This window comes from Centrocercus urophasianus, unplaced genomic scaffold, assembly GCF_019232065.1.
Source record: "Centrocercus urophasianus isolate 14NV4802_14NV808 unplaced genomic scaffold, USGS_Curo_1.0 seq_5, whole genome shotgun sequence".
NCBI lineage: Eukaryota > Metazoa > Chordata > Aves > Galliformes > Phasianidae > Centrocercus > Centrocercus urophasianus.
The window spans coordinates 8249393-8277045 of NW_024885088.1; the positions used below are offsets into that span (position 1 = coordinate 8249393).

General features: G+C 35.3%; 1 protein-coding gene across 7 annotated transcripts in view; it reads left to right on the forward strand.

Annotated features, from left to right (window-relative positions):
- CCDC91 (coiled-coil domain containing 91) overlaps positions 1 to 27653 on the forward strand; it is a 142234-nt gene that overhangs the window by 93276 nt on the left and 21305 nt on the right. For 5 of the 7 annotated variants that reach the window (XM_042835005.1, XM_042835006.1, XM_042835008.1 and 2 more), the window contains 3 exons: positions 1341 to 1517; positions 17157 to 17270; positions 25301 to 25918. In XM_042835005.1, coding sequence (XP_042690939.1) covers positions 1341 to 1517; positions 17157 to 17270; positions 25301 to 25438 — 429 coding nt within the window. In that variant the 3' untranslated portion in view covers positions 25439 to 25918. Of the gene's footprint in view, positions 1 to 1340; positions 1518 to 17156; positions 17271 to 17538; positions 17614 to 25300; positions 25919 to 27653 lie in introns of those variants that run through there. The other 2 variants (XM_042835011.1, XM_042835010.1) reach the window with 2 other exon arrangements.

The following is a 27653-nucleotide window of genomic DNA, read 5'->3' on the forward strand; positions in this document are numbered from 1 at the left end:
GATCTTTTTTATTTATTTTATTGTGTGTTTTCATAGAGATAGTCTATGTAAGCTGTCTTCTATTTAAGCTAACCTCTGAACTAGTTTATTACAAGAAGTTCGAAAATTGCAGTTCAGTTGTTGATGTTACCTGAATGTGTTTCTATTGTCTTTCAATTAGCATCAGTATCTCTCAACTTGAAGAGCTGGGTAGCAAGGTCAATTGATCTTAAGACAGTTAGCATTGTATCTTACTTAATTTTTGTTAAAAATGGTGATTTGCACTGAGGACAGGACAGTGAAATCATGTGAAAATACAAACATTTCAACAAACAATGTAATTTCTAATTCTGGTACAGAATGCAGTACAACATTTCAGTTGCTTGTAATGATCTGAGAAAACTAGTAAAAAAAACTAGTAGAAAAAAACAAGAAAAACAGCTTTATTTTTAAATAAATGAATTTGAGGAACCCAATATTTATGGCCTTTTATAATTTTTTTTTTTACTTGTTGCAGTATTATCATCAAGGATACTGCACTGACTTATAAGCTTATTAAAATAAGGAGGAGTGAGCTGCCAGCCAGTGTTTGTTTTGAACTTCAGCATGACATTATTTGTAGATGTTGTGTAATGATAGATCGTCTTGCTGATAAATATATTTGTGGATGGTTCAGCTTGTATAGATCTGTGCATTGTCCCTTTTACTTCAAATTCAGTGTGTTTCTTCTGATGATTTCATGTAATGGTTGAATTTTTTTATTAAAATTCAAAAAAGATGGAATTAAACTTCTTTTAGTATGTGCAGCTAAAGAGTTTGGGGATGGAAGGCACATTTGTTTTAAGTATGCATTGGCTACTTTGCCAAAGGTAGTGTTTATACTGTTCTTGGACTTCATTAAATTCTTGAAGATTAGAGCCTCCCATAGGAAGTCCCACAATCATAGAATCACAGAATGCTTTGGGATGGAAGGGACCTCAAAGATCATCTAGTTCCAGCTCCCATGCCATCGCCAGGGATGATGTGGTGTGTGAATAAATATCACCAACACTTATGTGGTTTCTGCTCCATGTTATTTTTTTTTTGTGATCACAGAATGCAAGCTAGTTATGATATGGTATACCCAAATGGACATTTAAGATCTTTGCTTCCAGCTTTTTAATTCTGTAACGGTTAAGTTATTGTCCTGTGGTAGTACAAGATTGGTAGCACTTTAAGATGGATTGAAGTTTATAATTCAGAAGTAAAAATATTTTTCTCGTATCCTGTTAGCTCACTGATCTCATTAGGAAGAGTAAAATGTGTTCTTACAGCACCCACACTGGCTATTTTCTTCATTTACTTTTTGGTTTGTTTTGAAGGCCGAAAAAGAAATAGTACAGGAGGTTGTTCTGAAAGCTGTAGAGGAGGAAAGGAGAAATATGGAAAAGATTCATGAAGAAGAAAGAAATATGTGGAAAGCAGAACATGAGAGACATAACAAGAAGATTGCCCAAGCTGTTTGGGAAGCAACGCAAGAGCAAAGAAAACATAATGAAGTTAGTATATTTTATTCTTCTATGGACTTGCTTTGTTTGTTTTATATTTAATTTTTAAGATCTTTCTAATTATGATAGATTTTCTTATGATACGTTGTTTTTCACTGCTTGTTGATATGCACTGCATTCATAAGTTATCTCCATTTAGACTGGAAAGAATTTGGCAGTTTCAGAACATAGCTCCTGTGACTTTTTGAGGCATGTGTATTGAAATGAGGTAATTGTGCACTGTAAATGCCTGGTTTTCTTCACTAACTTCCAAAAGTGCCCAAGAGAAATTGTTCAGATAGTGGCATTATGTTGTACATTATTTATGCAACTTTTTCCTTTTTATACCTATGGAAGAAAAGTTACATTTATTCCTTATTATGCTGGAATTCCATTGTCTCTCTTAGTAAAAGGATGCTTTACTAAGATAAAATATAGAGTAGGTACAAAATAAAGGGGATTATTACAATCAGAAACCTAAAACATTAACAAACCAATGTTTTTAGAGTTGCATCTTAGACAAATGCTTCTGTAGGGATAGTTGTATGTAATAAGAGGAACATTCCCAGCACAGTACTTAACAAGACAGTAGGGATCTCAAATTAAGTAGCTCTTCCAAAAAAAAAAGTTCAATTTTGTAGTCTCTACTGGTCAAAATATCTGAAGGACCAGTCGGTTCCTTCCTTTTTTTGGTGGCCTAGTTGTTTAAAATTCTTTGCACTATGAGATTCAAGATGTATTTCATTCAAATGTTGGAATTTTATGTTGCTGGTTTTTTAACACGCTGAACAATAAAAAAAAGAAAAAGAAAACAAAAACAAAAACAAAAACAACTATGCAGCTTTAAAATTTAAAGAATAGGATAAAATATCATTTATGTTTAAAACCCATCTCCTTGCAAACAGATGCCATTACCCTTTCCAGTGTTTAAAAGAAATATTCATCTCACAGCTAACCAAATTTACAAAGTTATTTTTTGATGCAAACCCATTATTATAATCTGCATCTGTTTTGTGTACATTTCTAAATGTAAATTAGAAGTTGTGTAAATTTCTAAACAAAATCATTTTGTTCTGTATGTAGCAGGCTTAATTTTCTTGAATTTAAAGATATCAACTGATAGGATGTCAGTTTTCAAAGTAGTAATTTTACTGTGATGAGCATTGCTATGATAAATTTTTCATGATCAAAGGATAATCCAGTGACTTCAAAGCTAAATTTAAGCTAAGAACACTACTCGAGGTTTAGCTACGGTAGAAATCTTATAGACTACCCTGAATGACTATTGGTACCAGTGGTACAGAGGAGCTATTAACAGCAGAAAGAACAGTAACGTAGTTGCGTACTACAGTGAAGAAAGATGATAGCTTTATACCATGTGGAACATGAAGAGATTAGTAGCAGGAGGAAATAGAAATGAATGTGTCATTAAATTAATGTGCAGTTTAGTGATATTTCTAAGGCAGATAGTTCTGTTCTTCTGTGGAAACCTGTGCTTCTTGGACAAAATGTGCTGTCTGTCAAATGAGAAGATTAAGGTTGGTTTTGTGTTTTAAACATTCGTCGAGGAATGGGTCTCATAGTTGAGTGTATGAGGTCAGGCAGGATTCTATTCTTATGTACTTGGGCTGCACATAAAATATATTCAAGTGACTCAAGGTAGGTGTTTTTTTTCCAGGAACATACTACTGGAGTTTCTTATTACTTTGGAAATAATCACGGGCAGCATAATATTAGTAGTTTAGTATTGATTAATATATTTTCAGACAAAATCTTAAATACTGAGATGTCAGTGCTTTTCCAAGGAAGAAATTCAGGACTTCAAGAGGACTTTTCAGCTTGGGAAGCTAGCTAATCAAGCAGTTGATTATGTTAGATTATTCAGTTATGTACTGCGATGCTGAGTAGTACTCCGTTATCGGAGAATGTTTTTAGTACGTCTCCCATACATTTCTTGCTTTTGATCTAGTTATGGAGCATTCATTAATTCTTTTTTTCTAATACTGAATAGCTCTGACAACTTTGATGTTAAGAGGAAGAATTTATCTAACAATAAATTGTGATTTCTCGTTTGAATTAGGCTCCTTTTTTCAAACATTTAATTTGTTTTCACTTAAGTAAAATGCAGATTTTTCTTGAGATTTCTAGAGTTCTCTCATATAAATATGTATAACATATTTGATGTTTTGTTTTTTGCGAGAATACAAGTTCTTTGGGAAGGATGGACTTTCATATGGAATGCTTTTCTTTGCATAAATTTTCATTTTTTATTTCTACTATGAAATTACTTACTTCCATAAGCCTCTTATAAACATTCTACAGCTACTAAAATTTTCTCAATCTGGCAACAAAGAAAGCCGTATAAAGCTGATAAGCCCAATTGGAAGTTATCAGAAATGACTTTGATTTAGAGCTGAAAAATGGTTGGAACTACTGTCAAGCAGTTTGTCAGTTCACAGTGGTTTTATAGGGCTTTCTACTTAGTTTCTTATTTGCATTTTTTCTTTAAGATTTTTCTTGCAAGAGGTATAAAAACTATTCACTTACCTGCAGTTGTTGTTCAGACAGCATAGTCAGCATGTCAAGTCAGCCCTGTAATGGCCATTAGACATAGTCTAATATTTTGGACAACTAAATGTAAAACTGTGGTAACATAATGCCTCTTTTAATTCCTCATATCTTGTTGTATAATTCTTTATGCTTCTTGCTTCAGAATTGTCATTTGATAATATTATTATGTTTAGCACCAAGTAATGAAACAAGTGTGGATGCGTGTAAGTGAACATGCAAAATATCTTTTGTTGTCAGGCATATAAAAACAGCACTACAGGGAATACTGTTATTACAATAGAACTAACTTTTAAACCAATGCATAAGTTTGGAACTTAATACTAAGAAAGAGAAGCCTTGTTCTCAAAAAACTCTGTATCCTTTTCGAATTCTCACAAACAGGAAAAATACGTGTTTGAGATAGAAACAATATTTTTATGTTTAAAATTGTCTTTCTTTTACCTCATTAGTAATTTTGTCATAGAAACTTAGATTACAATTGAATTTTACCATGCTGCAAATTAATTTTAAGAGATTGATTTTAATGATTTGAACAACAAAGTATTATGTCAAGCATAGTATTAAATAGAAGCAATTTTCCTTTGCTAATGCTATACGTCTGCAAAATTGAAAGACTGGAAAGGCTCATGTACACTACTGCAAATAGTTGAGGCAGGATGGCTTGCAGTCATGAAACACATAGGTAAATCTAGCAAAGAAGAATGAAAAAGTCTGAACATATGCTAAATTTTATGATCTTCTTTGAGATGAACTTCCACATTATAATCTGTGATTGAATTATAACCATCATGATTAACCCATTATCAATATTAAAAATATTGTTAACAAATATGCAAAGTAAAGATAAACTGACGGTGAAAGTAATCTTAAAAAATTCTGAGTTAAAGCTTCCTTTTTTAAAAGTAATTAAAACAAGAAGATATCATAAATATGACGCTTAGATGGGGGAGAATAAGCTCTCCTTGAAATAAGCAAGCTTTTAATTAAAGAAAATGTACTTTTGCAAAGTAACTACGTAATCTTTTTGCAGCACATTGAAAAGTTATTATAGGTGAGGATGTTTACCCTGCTAAATGTGGATTGGCATGTCTCCAGCATTTTATCTTTTATTTTGGTATACTCTATTGGTTTTTTTTCAGTAGCAACTTCCCTGCAAAGAGGATTTAATGGGCCAAGTAGTCCTCAATGTTGTGTGGAATGAGGAATGACTGAAATAGAAAATTATCCCACTAGAATATTTTATCTAAAGTTTGTTTGTTTGTTTGTTTGTTTGTTTTTGATTTAGCAGAGGTTGCCCAGTGCATACAGAGATCTATAAACTTAGCTAAAGCTGAACCCTTCCATGTAGAACTCAAAATGGCATTTAAGCACCTAGTATAAATGTAAGTGGAAAAGACAATGAACAGTGCTTTCTGCTGTTAAAGATTATTTTCTTCCCTCTTTTACTCTTTGGAAAAAAAAGTAAATCTGGGTAATAGAAAAGAGTGAAAAATTGGGGAGATAGGGCAAATTGAGCAATAAAAATTTCAGTAAAATAGAAATAACTGAACAGTAGGTCACTCCAAAAGTAATGCCTCCTGTTTATTGCCACAGAACTTAAAAGCACAATAACAGAATTTGATAGAGCAAATTCTCTGCTACAAAACACTATTTTTCAACATAGTCACCACCATTATCTATGCTTTTACGTCGGTGATGAACAAGAGCTTGTGTGCTGCACCCATAAGAATCTGCACCTGTGGAAGTGACCCACTGTCACTGTCACCACTGCTGAAACACCACCCACCACCTCACTGTGCTCACTGTTTGGTCTCCATAACCATTCAGCAAGTGTTGATAAATGTCAGAGAGTGCCATTTTTTCCACATGGAGGAATTCAGTTACAAACCTTTGCTTCATATGTACTTCCACATTAGACTTCATACTGTCAGATTGACCTCTGCTTTCATCTCTCACATGACAACAATATGTAATGGAATAGTGGTGGGAAAGTCCAACCTCTGTTGTCATACCACTAACATCTGTCTCTGGTGCCATGGGCTAGCATAATAAGATAGGAGGCATTACTTTTGGAGCAAGCCTCGTATAGTTACTAGTCAATGCAAAGTAGATATACCGTTAGCTAGAGCAAACATAACACTATAATGCAGAGAGATGTATGTAGCTATTTTAGCTCTCTGCATGCAGTGTTATAATTTCATAAAACTAAATACTTATTTTTTATTTTTTTTTCTTCCCATTTATGTAATTAAGACATCAAAGACAATTTATGCCTGACAATTTTAGTTTTAAAAAAAAATCTTTAAAATTGAAATGATAGCAAGCATCTGAAGAGTGAGCCCCAGATTTTCAGTTCTATGCCGTAACTTCAAGGCTTGTATTTAAAGTATCACATAGAATCTACTGCATTTTATCCTGATTCTCAGGGGAAAAGGAGCTTGAATTCATAATTGCCATAATCCACATGTGCTTTATGCAAGACTCTAAAGAAGACTGCAAATAATTAGAGGAAAAAAAAACAACAACCCAAAGCTATTTTACTAAAAGAACTAACAAAAAATCTGTTCTTCTTGGACGGGAGCAGAAGCACTAAGGCAAAATTATGTCCAATGGGTAAGCTGTAGAAAAACTGAGGCTGTAATGTTGCATTCTGCAAATCCACAACTAGGGTATGCAAGATGTAACAAGATAAACAAAGAAAAAATACTTTCGCAAGAAAAGTTAACTAAAAGGCTTATGAGGGAAAAAAAAAAAAAAAAAAAGTGAGCTTCCTAGTAGTCTTTGCTGAGTAAGTCTCCAAAAATTCAATACAATACAGTTCTAGTATCCTCATGCACTGGAGGGCTTATATCTTATAGCTATTACATGCAGAACTGTTATTTCTGGTTTATCATCTTGGAATGACTAATACAATTGTAACAGAAAACATCTAAATGGCTTAAAAAACTTGATTAATTAAAATTATTTGGCATTGTATGGGTTTCAAAGTGTTTTTAATGTTTTGTAGCAAGTTTAAAAATACTAGATGTAATTTCTCAGAAGTATGAAGTCTAGAACATAGTGCTTAATTCTGAAAAAATAATGGCTGCTTACCTGATATGTTATTAAAACTTCCTAAATATTCTTAAAGGGAGTTACAGAATCACAGAATCACACACAAACACCAAGTTTGGAAAAGACCTACAAGATCATTCAGTCCAACCATCCACCTATCACCAATAGTTCTCCCTAAACCATGTCCCTCAACACAAAATCCAAAGGTCCCTTGAACGCCTCCAGGGTTGGTGACTCCACCACCTCCCTGGGCAGCCCATTCCAGTGCCTGACCACTCTTTCAGAAAAGTAGTATTTCCTAACATCCAGCCTAAATCTCCCCTGGTGCAGCTTGAAGCCATTCCCTCTAGTTCTATCACTAGTTACATGAGAGAAGAGGCCGACCCCCAGCTCACTACAACCTCCCAATGAGGTCTCCCCTGAGCCTCCTCTTCCCCAGACTGAACATTCCCAGCTCCTTCAGCTGCTCCTCATAAGCCCTGTGCTCCAGACCCCTCACCAGCTTTGTAGCCCTTCTTTGAACCTGCTCCAGGGCCTCAATGTCTTTCTTGCAGTGAGAGGCCCAAAACTGGACACAGTACTCGAGGTGCAGCCTCACCAGAGCTGAGTACAGGGGGACAATCTCTTCCCTGCTCCTGCTGGTAACACTGTTCCTGATGCAAGATGGGATGCCATTGGCCTTGTTGGCCACCCAGGCACAGTGCTGGCTCATGTTCAACCAAGCATCAATCAATACCCCCAGGTCCATTTCCTCTACAGGAGTTCTTACAGTATGCTTAAGGGAGTTCTTAGCTTTGGCAAGTCAGAATCAATTTTGTGTAAAATATCTTAAGGATTTCCACACCCAGTCTTTTATAAATGAAAACATGGAGGTGCTGGATCCATACTTAGAGAACTAGCTTACTTTTCTACTGCTGCCTGACTGTTAAATTTTAGTTGAAAATTGTTTTCTGCCTAAATATTTTTTCCTCATTGCTCTGTATTTGGGAAGGGTGGAAAAAAATAATAAACTGTTTTGCCTATGTGAGTTATTTCCCACTCTGGTTTTTCTTTTTAAATCAGTTTAATTAGCTGTAGAATGCTCTTTTCTTAGCTGTGTAATCTTAAAAACAATAATCACAAACAAATAAGTAGATGACATGGAGTCAAGAGTTTTATAATAAATATTTTGAAGAAAATATGTGGTGATTATGTATTTATTGTCAAGGCATTTTTGTGTATAGATTCATTAATACATCTTTTGTAAGTATCAAACCTACAGGATTTTTTTCATTGGCACCACCAATTTTTAAATACAGTTGTTATCCAATTATCTGAAGTTTGCATCTTGTTTCCCTGCAATTGTGATAGTTTCACCCTGTTGGACAGCTAAAATCCAACACACCCCTCACTCACTCCCTCTCTTCAAAAGATGAAGTGGAAAAAATACAGTGGAAAAGTGTTCAAGGTTTGAGATAAGGAAAGAGATATCACTCACCAATTAATGTCACATCTCACATCTCATCTAGTGAGGTGTGCAGGCTCCTTTCCGGCCCAAGGCATGTTCCTAAAGGGACTCTCCATGGCCTGCAGTTTCCTTTAGTCCACATCCACTGCTGCACCACGTGCTCCTCAATTGCTACCCCATACAGAAATATGCTCTGTTTGGTGCCCATTAGCTGCAGAATGATAGCTTCTCAATGGGCTGCAGAAGAGCTGTTCCATGCCCGAAGCACCTCCTGCCCTCCTTCTGCACTGGCCGTGTCTGCAGGGCTTTTTGTCTTACATTTCTTATTCCTCTCTACCAGCTACCCTTGCACAGCAGATTTCCTCTTTCTCAAATCTCCTATCCCAGAGTCACACTCAGTGTTGCTCATGGCTCAGCTCTGGTCAGCGCCGAGTCCCTTTTGAAGCTGGAGCTGGCTGTAGATCGAGCACGGGGCAGTCACTGGGCTCTGCTCACAGAGGCCACCCTTGCAGTCCCACAGCTATGCTAAACCTTGCCACCTAAGCCAAATACACTGACAAAACAGCCAATCTGGTAACTTAGTCAATGGGAATGAGAACCTCTGTGTTGTGCAGTTGATTGTCAGTTATTTTCTGTGATATTTGGCGCTTATGCTTCTTCTGTATGACTGGGAAGTGTTTCCTTCCCAGGTTTAGGTAGCTGGTCTGTGCTGTCTCTTGGCTTGTATTTAATTTGGAATCCTAAGGTACTTTTTGGTACGTGCTTGCTTTGAGCATTTTTTTCTGTCTATACTAAAAACATATCTCTATTTGGTACCACCTTTTGAATGCATCACTATCACTTTAAACTGAATAAATATTTTAATGTTTTCTTTCTGACTATCCAAATATTAATTATTACCTTCAATGTGCACATTGTTGCTTGTTTTTCTGGACTGTATATTGGTTTTGCTTGAGATCTGATTTTAAATATAATTGTTTAGATGTTGCTGGTCATTTATGCAGCAGATCTGCAATATATGACATTTCTAGCCACATAGATACAATCTTTATTCCTTTAATATTACATCTTTATTTTCCCTGACTCAATTGTTGTTTGCAGATTTAGAGTACTACTTTAAAGGCCTTTTTCTAGCCCTTTAGTTTGGTCTCTCCATTGGTCTTTCTCTGATAAATAGGTTATGTGCTACTTTCTATCTCTGCATCAGAGATTACTTTCAACTTTCTTTTCATTTTTTCACTCTAATTATATTTTTTACTGAAAGTTTTTTTTTTTTTTTTTTTTTTTTACATATAAGAAGTCCATGATATTAACATTGCTTTTACATGTTTTGTAATGCTTTTGTACTTGAGAATGACCTATATAATGATATTAATTTCACTTCCTGAAATAGTATTTGAAAATTCTCATTTATGATATACAGGACATTGAGTGCACTGCCAGTTAAATATACAGAATACAAAATAGTATCCATTTATCAATTTTTCTTTTTCCATTTCTTATCTGTTGCATAGCTTAGGAAATCCTGTTGGAGATGCAGGCAGTATGTGAAATGCTCCATTTGTTCTATGCTTCATAATGTGCCAGTACAATGGTACATTTAATGTTTCAATTCCAGGAATAAATTGTTAGACTTTATTTGACTGATTGAGAGAGTGTTAAGTTATGGAAGGAGAAGCAATATCTTTTTCAGCAACGGTCTTGGCCTATCACGACATTGCTGTTCATGTTCAAAATTTTGTGGGTTTTTGCCAGAAGTCATTTTTCTTAATATTATGGTCTCTGGCCCTATTACAATAGTGACAATTATATTATGAAATGTGATGGAGAAAAAATTGCTTTTCTGAATTCATGTACAATTTATATTATCTTTGCCGTATTTTTGAACTTGCAGTGTTTAAATTTCTCTTAAGAGAATATGAAATAGCAATTTTTATGCGCTTTTTTTTAGGTTGAATTTATTTGGCATTTAATTTTGTAGGTAATAATCTACAGTCATTGTCTCTTAAAATTATGTATAGTACCAGAAGTTAGAATAGTTTCATTATGAAAACATGAAAGAAAGGAACTATGTATTTTAACAAAAGTTTCAGTTTTTCTTTCTTCTTAATTTTCCACTTTGTTGCAGAAATAATAATGAGTCAAATGTTTATGGACAACTTTGATTTTGCAAGTCTTTATGGAAACAACTTTTTAAATGAAATGTTTTGTAAGTTTGTGAGCATGAGGATGCACACAGCAACACTGAGTGGCGAGAGATTCCAGCTATTAGATCCGTTTATTTTCAGTATACTGGTAAAGTCTGGAAAAGGGGAAGTCCACTGCATGCTGACTTTAACCACTTCCAACTTCAGAAGTACTAGTTAATACTAAGTATTAGTTAAAAGCACAAACATTATAATTTGAAGGTTACTGTTTTCTGAAAAAACATTGACATTGTAGTCTGTGGTTGTATTTCCTAGATAAAATTTATTACTGCCACCTCATCCTTGCGTGGAAACAGAAGAATGTTCCTATAAATCTGCCAACAATCATATCACAGAATCACAGAATCACAGAATCACAGAATGGCCAGGGTTGGAAGGGACCTCAAGAATCATGAATCTCCAACCCCCCCTGCCACATGCAGGGCCACCAACCTCCCCATTTAATACTAGACCAGGCTGCCCAGGGCCCCATCCAATCTGGCTTTGAACACCTCTAGGGACACAGCCTCTCTGGGCAGCCTGTTCTGAGCACCTCACCACTCTTGTAGTAAAGAATGGAAGTTCTGACATCCAACCTCAATCTTCCCTCCTTCAACTTAAAATAATTTCCCCTTGTTCTGCTGTTATCTACCTTTTCAGAGAGTTGACTCCTCTTCTGTTTATAGGCTCCCTTTAGGTACTGAAAGGCTGCAGTTAGATCACCCCACAGCCTTCTTTTCTCCAGGCTGAACAAGCCCAGCTCCCTCAGCCTGTCTTCGTAGGGTGGGTGCTCCAGCACCTTGATCATCTTTGTGTCTGTCCTCTGGACCCTCTCCAACAACTCCCTGTCTTTCTTGTACTGGGGGCTCCAGACCTGGACGCAGTACTCCAGATGGGGCCTCACAAAAGCGGAGTAGAGGGGGACAATCACCTCCCTGTCCCTGCTGGCCACCCCTCTTCTGATGGAGCCCAGGATACCATCTGCTTTCTGAGCTGCAAGAGCACACTCCTGGCTCATGATAAGTTTTTCATCCATCAAGACCCCCAGGTCATTCTCCGCAGGGCTGCTCCCAAGGATTGCTCCTCCCAGTCTGTATGGATGCCTGGGATTCCTCCGGCCCAAGTGCAAAAACGTTGCTGTGTTGAACCTCATTAGGTTCACCTGGGCCCACCTTTCAAGCCTGTTGAAGACCCTCTGAATGGGATCCCTTCCTTCTACCATGTCAACTGTACCACTCAGCTTAGTGTCATCAGCAAACTTGCTGAGGGTGCACATGATTCCATCATCGATGTCATTGATAAAGATGTTAAAGAGCACCAGTCCCAAGACCAGTCCCAAGTACTGGCTTCCACCTGGACATAAAACCATTAATCACCACCCTCTGTCTGTGGCCTTTCAACCAGTTTCTTATCCATCGAGTGGTCCACCCATCAAATCCACATCCCTCCAATTTGGAGATAAGGATGTGGTGGGGGACCATGTCAAAGGCCTTGCTCAAGTCCAGGTAAATAACATCAGTTGTCTTTCCCTTGTCCACCAAAGCTGTCACTCCATCATAGAAGGCCACCAGATTGGTCAAGCAATGGGGATGAAGCCGTGCCGGCTGTCTTGGATCATGCACTTGGATCACATTCCTCATGTAATCAAGCATGTTGTCCAGGATGATCTGTTCCATGATCTTCCTAGGCACAGAGGTGAGACTCACTGGCCTGTAGTTCCCAGGGTCCTCCTTGCTCCCTTTCTTGTAAATGGGAGTGACATGACCCTTCCTCCAGTCATCCAAGACCTCACCTGACAGCCACGACTTTTCAAATATGATGGAGCGTGGCTCAGCAAGCACCTCAGCCAGCTCCTTCAGAACCCTGGGATGCACGCCATCCAACCCCATAGACTTGTACACATTCAGTCTCATGAGGCACTCTTGGACTTGCTCTGTCTTACAGTAGGGGGAGGATTTACCATCCTGGTCCCCACCTAGAGGTTTAGGGGTGCAGGGCTCAGGGACGTGAGAAATACTGCAATCCTGGCTGCCACTGAAGACCGAGGTAAAGAACTCATTAAGTACTTCAGCCTTCTCTTCATCCATTGAAGCCAGTTCTCCTTTTACATTTACCAAAGGAGGTACACTCGCTTTGGCCTGTCTCTTCTGGCCAATGTACCTGTAGAAAGTCTTCTATTGGTTTTCACGTCCCTCGCCAAGTTCAGTTCTGCCTGCGCCTTGGCTTTCCTGATCCCATCTCTGCAAGTCCAGGTGGGTGGTTGTTGTTTTTTTGTTGTTGTTGTTGTTTTGTTTGAGTATTGATTGGCATGCTCTGTTACATAAATTACATTTTTTTCTTTTTGTTTTTCTGCGGAGATGCACACGTACACACTCTGGTGATGCAGTTGTGATATATAAGTCATATATATTCAAACATAGGTTTGAATATGATTTATCAAATTAATTTTTATTAGCTACTCTAGTCTTCTAATTGATGTATAGATACGTAATACATATATATTCCTCCTGTAGAAAAGCTGCTTTTGGCTATAATTAGTCATGTGGTGTCTGAGTAGATATTAAGAAAGAAATAGCGAGTCGCACCTGAAATGCAATTTGTCCCTCACCTTTTTCTGAGAAACCAGGCTTTCAAATTTTCTTGAATTAATTAAAATAACACTAAAACCCTCAAATAGTGCAGTACTCTTTTAAAGATGAAATACAGGCCGATTTTCACCTTGGCAATCAAAATCTAATTTAAAAAAAACTTTGAAGATGGATGTAGCATTATAGGAAAGGACAAATAAGAGTATAAAGTAAGTATATACACTGAGAAGATGTACATGCAGTTAGGACTTTGATGAACAGTAGTAATAGGCAGTGTCAGAATTTGAATAATCATTGTGTATGTTGATAATTTACTGTAATAACTGACAGAAAAAGACAGAAGAAAGATGGTGGCTTTGAGAGCCTGGACTGAGCTTTTTGTGGAAAATTGTGTAGGACAGACTAATACCTGTGATTAGCTCAAAGGGCAGGGCAAAAATATGTGTTAGCTAGGTGATTGGATGTTGCTTGAATTATTTCAAATATATTTGTTTGAAATAATTTGTTTGTTGTTCGAATATTTTCAAACATATTTGACTCATATATGCTTAAATTCTCCCCCTCCAAATGTGTTGAACAACATATATATAACATATATGCTGTATTCATCTGAGGTAGAGGAAAGAAATGGTGTATTGCCAACTTTGGTGCCCACTATCTGACATCATCTTACAAAAAGGATGGGATTTGTATTGCACATACTGCTAATGACAGTATATATCCTCCGTTTGTCTTTGTTGAATATTTGCTGAATACCTATGTGCTTTTTTTCCCAATTTTCAATATCTCTCATTAATAAATAAACTATAAATAAACTTCATTATTGAAGCCCACTGCTGAAAACTAAACAGAAAGGACAAAAGAATTTTTTTCTGTTTGTCAATCCAACAGCAAATCTCTCTTCTGATAGCTTTGAGCAGCCTACTGTTTTTACAGAGGCCTATGTATGTTTGCTGTGATGAGCTGCAACTAACAGACAGTATAATTATAGTATGCTCTGCTTATTACTTCAACAGGACTTTATGCAACTTTGTTTTCGTATTTATTCAAAACTTCGTATTCATCAGAGCTTGTTCTTAATTAAGTGAAGTTGTAAATGGAAGACAAGTCATTTAAGTTTCATTTTTTGTATTAACTGTTAAAATAGCCTATAATAAATGTATTGCTAGTAGGTTTCGTTTAGTAGTAATTTTTAGTAGAACCTTGGAATTTGATTGTATTTTTATTTGAATCTTTATTCATGTAGTGCTTTTGTTTTAAGTATCAAGTAGCATGATCTCAAGGAAAATTTATATGTTTGTTGTTTTTAAACATTTTATTAATACAGGATTTTCTGTGCTTTAATATATGGCACCGTATCAGTTTTGTAATTTGCCTTTAGGAATTTAATTGAGTAAATAAATTCATTGTTTTCCATTCTAATATGAAACAAAGTATTTGGGAAACTTTTGACTAATTTAGCTGGCATGAGAATATGAGAACAGCATATTTCTATAATGTGTAACTTTCTGCTACTTTTTCTGCTAGTCTTGCTAGAGTTCATAAATGAAAGAGGCCTTTGTCTCAGGATTTTTCTTTGGTAATCTGAATTAACATTTGTTTGAAATGACATAAATTGCTAGAGGTAAGAAATAGTAGTTTTTTCACTTGAAACTCTTCAACTGAAGAGTTTCAAAGATCTAGTCCAATTAGTCCAATCCAGTGATATTATTCATTTTGTACACTAAAACTATATGGTAAATTCACTCTGATGTGCGTAGATGGATTATGTAATTTTGTAAATATCTGATACCTCTGAAGCCTTAGCCTTCCACCTGTTCTGTGGAGTGTATGCATTCAGTACAACTGAGTTCCTGCAAAAATATTCTATTCGAAGAATAATAAAGCACTAAGAATGCATGTTAGTGTTCTGAGATTCTGTATTTAAAAATGGTGTCACTTCTCAGTTTGACAAATGTTCCTTAAACCATTAAACAAGGCAACAAAATGGTTGTCATCTGAGCTCCCAAACACTTGTGAAATTATGGATTTGTCCTTATGCTAATCATAATCCTTTTATAAATATCATATTTTAACTGAATATTTTTATTTGAATACTCAAAGTTCTGCAGTAAAGTTAATTGTCTTCTTTTAAGCCTGACGATTATGTAACAATGAATACTTATTTTCACAAAAGCCTGAATGTCTGCTTATAATTAAATCTTTAAAAAATTCCATTGTTGATTTTTTTTTTTTAATTGATGAAAAATGTGGATTTTTTGTTTTTAGTTTTACTTTCTGTCTACAAGACGTGTTGCTTAGTAGGCACTATTCTGGTATAATATTTATTTGATAATGGATCGTATCTGTTGATGTAGCATATAATAAAAGGTCTTTGAACACCATTTAGATCAGTAGTCCTTGGTCAGTAGAGTTCTGGCAAAAAAGGAAATAACAAAAAATCCAACCTCCACTACTTCAGATATGTATCATAAAATGTCAGCATTATTCTGCACTCAAGCAAACTTATGGACAGACAAACCTTTTCAGCACCTACTAATTATGTAGTGCTATGTCTAAACAGTAAACAGTAGTGAGGAAGAAGATGGTTCCTGAGCACTTATTTTTCATTTTAAAAATAAATGTATTTAAAACTTAAAAAAAAAACAGAGTGAAAAATCTGCACATATCCATAAATAAATACACCAAAACGGTGTGTTGAACCATTGTTGTTTTTTTTTTTCCCCAGAGTATTTTCCTTAGCTGCACTGCTTTTAGTTTTGTGAAGGAAGGAAATCAAGATTCTTCTTTCCCATGTACTGCAGCATTGCCTCAGTAGTCATCTTTTTTCATAATCAATTACTTTATTACGTACTGGATTCTTAGTTGCCTTAAAGGATCTGTAATGCATGGCTGTGGCGCAGTAACAGGGAATATGAATTTTGGCTCATAGAAGGAAATAGTGCGATGATACTTTTTTGTAATTGCTGTGAGTATTTGAAACAGTTTTCATGGTTTTTAGCCAATTTTTATGCCTATATTTCTAGGACTGTAAATTCTCACAAAAAAAAAAAAGTAGTATTTCTAATCAGCTATATGATATCTTTGTGTTCTTCAAAAGAAAAAAAAATGCTATTAAATTTTGATTAAATCTTAGTATTCATGCTAAATGTGTATGTGGTAAACAAGCTTAGATCTAGTGATATTAAGCAACAGAAGTACATTCCACTCCTCCTTCATTCTGAAGGCACACTGCTACTATTTTTGCTGCATCTGCTTTTGAATATCCAGAATGAAGATGGAGATGAAGACAGTTCATGGTAAATCCAGTGATGTCTTCTGATTAGTCCTAAAAATAAATAAGTAAATAAATAATCCACTATTTCCCTTTTTCCTTTCCCCTCTTTCTTCATCTAAATCATTTAACATACACTGATTATTTTGACTGGCTATTACGTAATCTTTTGTATGTTTCAGGAATCTTTTTTGTCACCTCATGTTCCTGAATTTTGAAAATGGAAATCTTAGCTAATTAATATTGTTATGTATTTGGATGCTGAAACTTAAGCATTAGGACAGTCTGTTTGGTTCAGAAAGATGTTTCCTGGGCGAATTACTTATGTTGTTAAGGTGATAGAGGTGTTTTAATTTGAACCTGGCTTTCTTAGTACAGTGTACTTCTATTACCAAATCAGATTTGATTTAGGGTCATGCTAATTTGGGGCAGAATATGATCATGATAAACTTCTAGGAAGGAAAAGGGTGAGATGTGTTACATTTATGAAATATTTTTAATACTTACACTAAACGTTTTCATTTTACAAAGGAAATTATCAAGAAAGCGTTAATGGAGGAGCAAAAACGAAGTGAAAAGGCAATCGAAGAAGCTGTTAAAAGGACAAGAGAGGAACTAATGGAATATATTAAGGAGCAGAAAAGGGTGAGTTACCAGAGGCTAAAGGGTTTTATTTCCTGGAGTGAAAAATCTTGAAATCTGTCTTGACATTCACGAAAAAACAGAATCAGGAGTAATATCTTTAAATTTGTCTAACAGTTTCTTGTAGTATAACATAGTTCTACATGTCAATTTATAGAATTTTAGGGTTTTGCAAATCAAAAGGCAGAATAATAAAATGAATAAATTAGCTAGTTTATTACTTTTTTCTTTAGGAAATTCTATAACAATTAATCTGTCCTTAATTTCTTAGATTTCTGCTATCTTCAGGAGTGGAGACCTCCGTTTTCTTTCCACCTACACCCACAGTTAGAGCTCCTTGCCCTTATTCCATTTTCTGATTGCTGTCAATCTTTCTTGTCCTTCTGAAGCTTTCACAAATAAGAGAAACAAAATACCATCTTCAAAGAAACAAAATTGTTTTTTATTTATCTAGTAGGAACAGCATTTCCACTTGTTTCATAGAGTTCTTGAATATCAAGTTATTGCAATAATTGTTTTTTCCTTTATTACTCAATTGCTACATATTTCTATTCAATAAAAAATTTCCTGTCTGAGGACAGTTAGCTTTTCTGGCATAATATCTATAAAATTACTGTATTTAAGATCAGATGGGAGGATATTTTTATCTTCAAATCCTTACACATGGTAGCTTTTTTATTTTATATAAGAGATATGATAAATAGGCCTTGATCAAAGGCCATGTACCTGTCAGAGTTTAAAAAAAAAAAAAAAAAAAAAAGCTTTATTAACTACACTAAAAAACAGCCTGTGGAAAGAATTTTTTAAAATAGCTTAGTGAAAACTGGTAGCTTTCGTATTTTTTTTTTTCCTTGAATTATTTAGAGAGTTCCAGCTATGCCTTTACAAAAGTAGCATACCTTTCATCATTGCTTTGAAAATAAGTTTTAGAATCCTTCAAGCAAGGCTACTACAATATCTGTACCTGGTTAGCAGTGGTTAAGCACTTTAAGAAAAGAGCAAATTCTTATCCAGAAACTTCATCTTATTTTGTGATAGCGTAAGATACTTTATATTTTTATAACGGTAAATGCAGTATTGTATGGGAACTGTTGCGTAATGACCTGAACCACTGATTGAGCACCTGGGGAAAGCACCCGGTCAGCCCTGAGAGCACGGTCAGCTGTGTGACTAGAAGGGGCGGAGTCTGGCTCCACTGCTCTTAGACCTCATTTGAGATAAACATTAAGAGGGGGGAAATGAAAAATTAAGCAACAATATCATAAAGGTAAAATGCCCAAGGCAAGGATAGTGTTACTATTTACTATGCATTCAAGCCAAAATGTCTAAATCAAGTGGGGAATGTCATCAGTTCTTCACCTTTAAAGATTAAAGGACATTGCAAACTAAAACAGAAAATGAAAATCCAATTGGTAATGTATCATTTGAGAAAATAAATGAAAAGTAGACAATGTGATCTCATTATGATCTTTTAATACTCCGAATATAATCCCAGGTTTTTTTAATAGCACTAATTTGGCAGTAGCTCAATATATATACTTCAGTTTTCTTTTATTTGTTGCATTTTCAAGGAAGAATTTTTTACTAGAAAAATGTGTATGTTGCTGTGAGAATCTACATATCTAAGTTATGAAGGATGTTTTGTGGAAATTTGACCCATTATTATTTTGTAATTACTTTGTAACTACTACTGTTCCCAAGTGTTCTTCAAAGCTGAAATACAGAATAATACTGCTATATCTGGTGAAAGAAATCTTCAAAAGCTATCAGATTTGTAGAGGTTTATATAAACCTTCATGATACCTTACAGAACTTTTCCAAGTCAAATTTTAATATACTTGCTACAGCCAATAACCAGACATTATTTTTTCATCAGAGGTACACCCATGCTAGGTTCAGAAAATATCTTTATTAATTTTCTGAAATTTTGTTTGACTCTGTAGTATTGGTAGGTCATTGTTTGAACAGAAGTCCTGAAAGCAAAACTATGATTTACTGTCTTGCTAGAGTAAGGCAGAAATGAGTAGAGGGCAGTGAATTCTAACACAGATGAAAAAAGAAGGCAGGCACTAAAGTAGGATTGAATGACAAGCCACGACTTTCACTTTAAATTATCATAAAAATAAATGTTATTTCTAGTTTATATCCAGTGCATAGATATAACACAGTATTGAGTGCCTCATATATTAATGAGACTTGGATATAGAGGGAAGCACTTTGGTTAAAAATGATAAAGAAGAACTTTTCTGTGAGCATCCACATTTGTCTTTTCTTACATAAGCTCAAGATTTACTAACTCATTTGCTAATGTTGTCTTTTGTGGTTTGAAACTCATAATCCTATAACCTCAGGACTTGCATTTCTGACTGCTGTGAAAATGGTGAGAACTATGACAGACTCCAGTGTTTTGAGTCCCCCAAGATGCAGTAAATCACATAGGCCAGCCATTCAGACCCTTGTGCATATGTTACTAATTGAATGGAGAATGCTCTTCCAGTTTTTGCATTGTTTCTAAAAATTCTGGTGTTTGTTTTCAAATTGAATGTATCTGAAAGGGTTCCCTGGTACTAGGTGTAATAGCTGTTAGTTTCTTTTTTCCTCAGTCTGTTATGCAAAATGCTGATGTAGTAGTATATACTTATATGTTGGTATGTAGGCCTTTTATACCTATATGTAATAGGTATACGTATTACTAGGAGAACATGGCAAGGAGTTTAATAGGATGTAAACTATAACCTTTTATTACAACTCCCGAACTGACATCCATGGACTATGAGATAAAGACACAGCAGGTGACTTACCTCAGACCTGTACAACTGTATTACTTTTGTAATACATTTTTTTAATACAAATTTTTGATTAAAAATTTGATTAGTGTGGTACTTTTCTATGAATATAAGAAAAGGCTTCTTATGTGGTCTTAATTTGACACTTTAGCTCATTCTGTGAGCACTTTTTGTTTTAGTATTGGAGTAATGAATTAAGTGAACAGAAGCATAACTTTGTTCCAAAGTGCTGACTTTGGCAAGCAGTTTCAAGGAATTTTCACATCTGTTGTTTGCTCCCACGTGCAATGCAATTAATTACAAGATTGATTTAAATTCTGTAGATACGTTATAAGTATTCCAAGTCTGTGGTTAGAAGAATAAAAGAAGCTTGTTAGCTTCCTGTGTAAAGTAATGCTTGGACAACACCTTCGCCATAGCATTTTGTTTACATTCTGACTCCTTTCAATGATGCAAGATGTAAAGAAAGCAAAGTGCAGTCTAAAAAATATGCAACAGTTCATGGAAATGTAGAGTAGGACATACTACAGGGAGACAATCCAAGTCACCTGATTAACAGGAATAAGAATTGATTTACAAACCAGGAACAAACTTGAAAACAAATTGTAAAATAACAGGAAAGCAGTATCTGAAAACAAAATCAATATTGATATTGGATTGTACTAAGTTCCCATGCTTCTTAATTTTACTTTGAAGTAGTGAAACCATTCATAAAGGCCATGTTTTGTCTTATTTGTATTCATAATGTGGAATTGCAGATTTTTCTTCGTATGCAAGAAGTTTGGTGCCTTCTGTTCCACAAAGGAAATTTCTGAATGCTATGTTTTACATGACTAGTTGAAATTATTTTTTTATTAAATTGCAGGCAAAAAGCAAGAAGAGAAGCTTAATAAATATTAAAGTTAAGCTATGCAAAGCAATATTAAAATAATTCCAAAGTCTTAAATGATTGAAATAAATGAACTTTATTTACTGCTTTCAACTGAAATAGTTGGTGTTTTCATTTACAAAAACTACTAAATTAGTTTATGGGAATTTGGGTAAATACTGTAGCTGGGTAGTCACACAGCATTTTCTGTTTCTAGCAGATGAAACTGTGTAGAGATCCAGGTGGATTCTAGCAGTAACACATAAATATTTTAAAATAAATTATGCATTCCTTTAGTGATTTTTTATTACTGAAGGAATTATATACTTAAATGCTTATATACTTGTTGTATACTTGCCTTATATACTTGTTTTGCCAGTGGACAGGGTCAGCACAAAGGTCACAGAGACCAAGATAAAGAAGTATATTTATCTTTTCTTAAGTTTAAAGCAACGAGATAAGAAGTGAGATGATACAAGAAGAATAAAAGAGAGCAAGGCAATGCACCTAAGCACTATTTCATGAGGATAGCAATGGTGATCAGGAAGGATACATCATCAGTTGTCATAACATTTTACCATAATCCAACTGCACTCTTGCTAGGGAGATCCTGTTGCAGTGAGGACTTGGAGAGCCTTTCCTAGTAATTGCAAAGTCCTACATAGTGTGTCCACTTGTAGATGAGTTCTCTAACTTTGCTAAAAGAGGGTTCAGCTATTGTATTGTCAAGTAAACATGTTTATGTGACAATTAGGCGGAAACATCTACTTTCATTATCTACCTCAAGCCTGGCCGGGTCCTAAGGAGGAACCAAAGAAGTTTGTGTACCAGTAAGGCCTTGACACTATGCTTCTAAACAAGGAAAGGTTAATATATACTCATGACACTTTATCTAAGCTACATCTCTTGGGCATTTTGCCCAAGATGCATATTTTGCTAATGATCAGATACTGATGATCCCCAATGTTTGGTTGTGAGAGTCATCTTGAGGTCAACTTTGGTTTGAGGCCTACTTGTTCAGGCCTTAGTATCTCAATACTGCATGTAGAACTGAGAAAAAAGTAGGAATTGAATATATTATTAGCATTATAATTAATTAGCTTTTATTAACTTTTCGGTTTTCTTTCCTGTTCATTATGTATCCTAGCACCACTAAACTTATAAGCAAAAAGACTGTGCTACAGTAGTTAGCAAAAAAAAACTTGTATTCGTGTATTCAGTTCACTGCTGTATCTTTAATGTTCAGTTCTGTGAACTTTAGACTCTAGAGCACTAGAGTGAGTCTCAAACTATACATATGAATTTGGTGAATTCAATTAAAAGTTCATTTTTTTTGTATGCAGGAATGTTGTAATTATTTTTAAATTTATTAATTTCAAGGAACATGTACTTCATAGTTGAAATGCATGTGGATATCACTTTTTTGGCAGTATTTCATACTTAACAAATAAAAAATCTGTTATTCAGTTTAAATTAAATTAAATTAACGAAATCAATTTAATCAATTTAATCAATTGATTTAATTAAATCAGTTTTAACGTCAAATTCAAACCTTCATTTTTCTGACAGTTATAAATTACATGTTCTGAAACTTGCTGCATCTCAGGATTCAAAAGAGACCTTAGTTACCAGTGAAAACTGAAGCAAGAGTACATAGCTTAGCGATACGCCACAAAAATTAGCTTAACAATTCAGTGATTGCTAACTAAAATGTGATACTTCACAAGTCCACAGATTGTTTAAAAACTTGCAGTAATAGTTGTGTGGGTTCTTCATTCTGGGTCATATCTGGTTTTGTATTTGCATTGACATAAGAAAGTATTTCTAACCAGTTTCTGGTGATAAAGCTAGAATGGATTTCCAAACCAGTATTTTGCCATCATATATGAATACTTTCCATAGTAGTAACTATGTCATATTGAAACACCACAGTTCTTTTCTAGTTCATTACATGGTCAGTATTAGGAAACAGCTTATGAATTTATAATTCAAATAGGGATGTTTGATGTCAGGCTGATTCTTGGTAGAGCGTGCTTTATTTTTGCTTAACTTTTTCTGTCTAATCATTTGGTCACAAGGTCAAATAACTGCATCCCACTTCTGTTTTCACAGTTTTCTTCAGTAAAGGGTCATCAAGACCTAGCAGTACAGTTACTACATTCCCAGTAGTCGGTTGTATGTATCAGTGAAAGTATCAAGAAAAAAAAATAGTACCGTAGTGATAATTTTCTGTTAGTTATTCATCTGTATGAAACTATAAAAAATATTGTAAAGAAGTAGTGAGATTTTTGGCATTCAACGCCTTGACCTCTTCTGCAGTGGCGCATTAGTGCAACACTTTATTATTTTTTCCATATGGATTTTTTGAAGGTAAAATTCTGTTTCATAATCACTGAAGAGTTTTGTTATCCTTTTTATATAAGGAGCTTTATCCACTATGCTCCCTTTAAAAATAAATGATAGAAGTTCCATTTTATTTTAGTGTGAATATAAAGGCCTAAAAAATATCTGCCCTCTAATGGAATACAGGACTTTTGACTGAATTTTCCTAGTCATTTTACAGGAATTCTTACTCTTTCAGTTATCCATCCTAGGGTTTTGACTGTGGGCACACTTGACATTTTAAATAATTACTTGGATTATTTTCTCTTTATGCTTGTTGATACAAGACTTTGTGTGAGACATTTATGCACTGTTCTCCCTTTGTGCTTAATTTCTTTTTCCATTCCTGTGGTTGAGTTTTTAATGATTACAGTACTTGTGTTATGCATTCTAAAATAATTATTTCCAGGAGTATCAAATACATAATTGAACTGAGTTCTGAAAGGGTGACTTGCAGTAATTTAAAGTACATTAGGTCAAATGTTTCAATAATGTGAAATATCTTTGTGCAGATTTTTTTTATAGTTTTCAAATTTCTTCGTTGCTGCCTTTTCAACTTTTCATGTGAGCCTAAAACATATTCTTAAGTTTTATTTTCTAAATTCAGCCACAGGGAAGAGAGGAGTCTGACTATGTACTGTCTACATTCAAAAGTAGAAAACTGTTGAAAAATACATTAGCCTAGAATTTTGTTTCAGTATGTCCATTTTGTAGTAGTTTCGCTTGAGAGAACTTTGGCCTATTAGAATAGCTATATTGTTTTGCTGTCTTCGGAAACTAAAGACTGAAATATGTGCAGGTATGAGCTTAAATATGTGTTCCATTGAGTATCTAGCAATCACACCTAGATTTTTTTAATATGGAAGATAAATGAAGTCATGTCCTTCAATTTTTGGTATTTCTATATGTACCTCTTTACTCTGTCTTAATTATTTTATGTTTAAAAAATACCTTTCAGTAGGAACCAACTAGGTTTCTGTAAGGTAACTTTGATTCACCACTTCTCTTACAGCACTTTTGATCGATAAGCTATTGTTCACAGCTAAGATGTAGAACACAAATAATTCATCTTGTTCATATATCAATTTTTTCCAGAACCATAAAGATCTAGTTTCATAAACACTGCACTATTCACTAGGAAAACAGTGCTAAATAACTAAAGCCAATATGAAAAATATTTGTAGAACCCCTTCTTCAATTCATTTTATTCCCCAACATTTTAATTTCCAACATAATTTAGTCTCAGTTGTAGTCTCCAACTTAATGGATAAAGCTACTTCTCAGGGAATACTCAAGTAGAAAAATAATGAAATTACATTTTAGAAGTTAACCATGAGCCATGTTTTTAACTTTTCTCTGATTTCAGCATACTAATTGTCTATTAAGAAATGTAAGTAGTATAATTTGCGAAATTGCAACTTGTTTTTGTTTTGGATATTTTGTTCTATTTCCTCTTGTCATAGAAAACTTGACATAGTTATATTTAGTAGTTGACCTACTTCGTTTCTCACTTTATTTTTGTACCTATTGAATCATTTAAATTGACATGGGACAATAGAAGAAGGCAATGGGGAAAATCAAGGGAAATATCTAAAATAAATTAAGCATTTCACCTTTAAGGAGGTGACAGGACTGGCTTCCCAGCTGAAGTGCCTCCACACTAATGCATGCAGCTTGGGAAACAAAAGGAGGAGCTAGAAGCTACTGCGCTGCTAGAAAGCTGGGATATATTGCCATCACTGAAATCTTTTGGGATGATTCCCATGACTGGAGTGTGGCTGTTGGTGGCTACAAGCTGTTCAGAAAGGACAGGTAAGGAAGGAGGGGAGGGGCTGCTGCCGTCTACATCAGTAAAGGAAAACAATGTGAAGAGCTGTCCTTAAAGAATAGTCATGAGCAAGTCAAAAGCATATAGGTGACAGAGACCAAGGCAGCAAAGGGAGCCTTGTGATCAGTGTATTCAAGCAGAGCCTATTGATGAGGCCTTCTCCCTCTAGCTACAGGAGGTGTCACGATTTCAAGCACTCATCCTGCTGGGAGGGACTTCAACCACCCAGACATCTGCTGGAAAAGTAGCATGGCAAGCTGTTGGTAATCCAAGAGACTCTTGGAATGCATTGAGGATAACTTTCTGAATCAAGTAATTGAAGGCCCCACCGAAGAGGATGCAACACTGGACCTGTTGTTCACCAATGCAAATGAATTGATCGGTGATACCAGAATTGGAGACTGTCTTTGCTGTATTGACCATGCTATGGTGAAGTTCATGATCTGAGGGATATGAGACAGGAAAAGAGTAAAATTAGGATGCTAACTTTCAGCTCTTCAGGGAGTTAGTCAACAAAACACCTTGGGAAACTGTCCACGTAAGCAAGAGTGCAGAGCAGAACAGGCAGATCTTTAAGGAAGCTTTCCTTATCAAGAAACCGACAGGGCTGGACCAGGACCTGCTGGTCCAACTGAAAAGCAAGAAGAAAATGCACAGGCAGTGGAGATGGGCAGGTACTGTGGGAAGATGTCATGGAGTTAACTAGATCAATCTATGCCCGTGACAGGCGGGGCTGTAGGCCCCTGCCTCCCCCCCCTCTGGCCCCACAAAATGGGAAGGAATGAAGGAAAAAAAAAAGCAGTGGCAATGATCTATGGAGGAAAACTTATTTTACTAACTATGATATTGGAATGCAAGATAACACAATATAATACAATCTAATTGAAATTGAGACTAATAAATCAAGTAAGATAGGAGAGAGAGAGTTTCTGAGACCGAGTCAAAACAGCTTAGAACAGCTAGGAAAGCACCCTCCAGCACCCACTGCAAGGCAGTAAGAGCCGCCCCACCCAGAAGGGTCAGATCCCATGATTTCCATAATGTATAGGGATAGATACCTGGAGTTGGAGCATTAACACTTTAACTCCCAGTGCACTACATGATGTTATGATGCAGAATACTGGAAACCAAAAAACATAAAACCATGACAGAAGAGTATAAGGAAGCTGATAGGCTGTAGAGGGATGTGGTGAGGAAGGTCAAGGCTCAGCTTGAACTAAACTTGGCAGGGAGTACCAAAGAAGAACAAGAGAGGCTTCTACAGACACCTCAACCAGAGAAGGAAAGTCCAGCAGGGCACACCTCCCCTAGTGAGTGACATAGGCAGGCTGGTAACAGCAGACTAGGAGAAGGTTGAGGTACTTAACAACATTTTTACCTTGTTCTTCTCTGATAACTACCAGCCATGCAATCCTCAACTGTTTGGTAGTAGGCCACTGGGAAAGTAATGTCTCTCCTACTGTAAGCAGAGATCAGATTCGTGACCACCTGAGGAATCTGAACATTCAGAAATCGATGTAGTTGCCAAGCTACTCTCTGTGATATTAAAAAAGTTGTAGCAATCAGGTGAAGTCCTGGTGACTGGAAAAAAAGGCAGAATTGCACCCATTTCTTTTTAGGAGTAAAAAGGATAATTTCATGAACTACTGTCCTATTAGATTCTCCTCTGTGCTGAGGAAGGTCATGGAGCAGATTCTCATGGAGCTATGCTTAGGCACAAGGAAAATAGGGAGGTGATACAGCGATAACGTTCTTGCAACAGTGTTGATACTTTCAGTAGGTTTATAACTTTTTCTCAGTTGAATTTTTTTAAAATACACGAGAAGGGATTTCTCTCAAATAGATGCTATGCAGTTGCAAAAGCACAATATGATATTTTCCATTAATTTTAATTTTCTTGGATTTCTACACTTAATGTGTTTTATGCTTCTGTCTTTTCCATGTTTATGAAGAAATATTACAAGAGCATGTCTGGAGTTTACTCACCATTTTGTATTTGATCTGATTATTTTTGGTTATACATTTTATACTTGTGGATGACTGAATTTTCTTTCACTTTTTAAAATGTATTTGTTAAAAAAAAAAAAAGATTCTTTAGTAAAATAAGGAAAAATACAAACATTCAGAAATGGTTGTCTTCTTAGTTATATGCTGTATATTAGACATATGTCAGTTCCAAGATGTCTGTGACCTTATCTACCAGAAGCCTCAAAATTGCTATCTTCTAACTAAGTAGTTGCAGAAGGGTCTTGTGATGAAACAGTTCGTTCTGATAAAGGCTTGCCTTTGAAAGCTAGTCATGAAACCTTGTAAATAATGATACTTATAATATGAGACTAATGTTTATGAGATTGTCAGATAATGCAGTTAAAGATACCAGCTGAAAAATAAGCAGGAGCACATGGTTCTTCCCATAGTATGGAACTCCTTGCCACCAAATGTTGCAGATGTTAAAACTTTTTTTTGCTTTTTTTTTTGTTTTGTATTAAATTGACTGGAAATTCATTGGGATGAAGTACTGC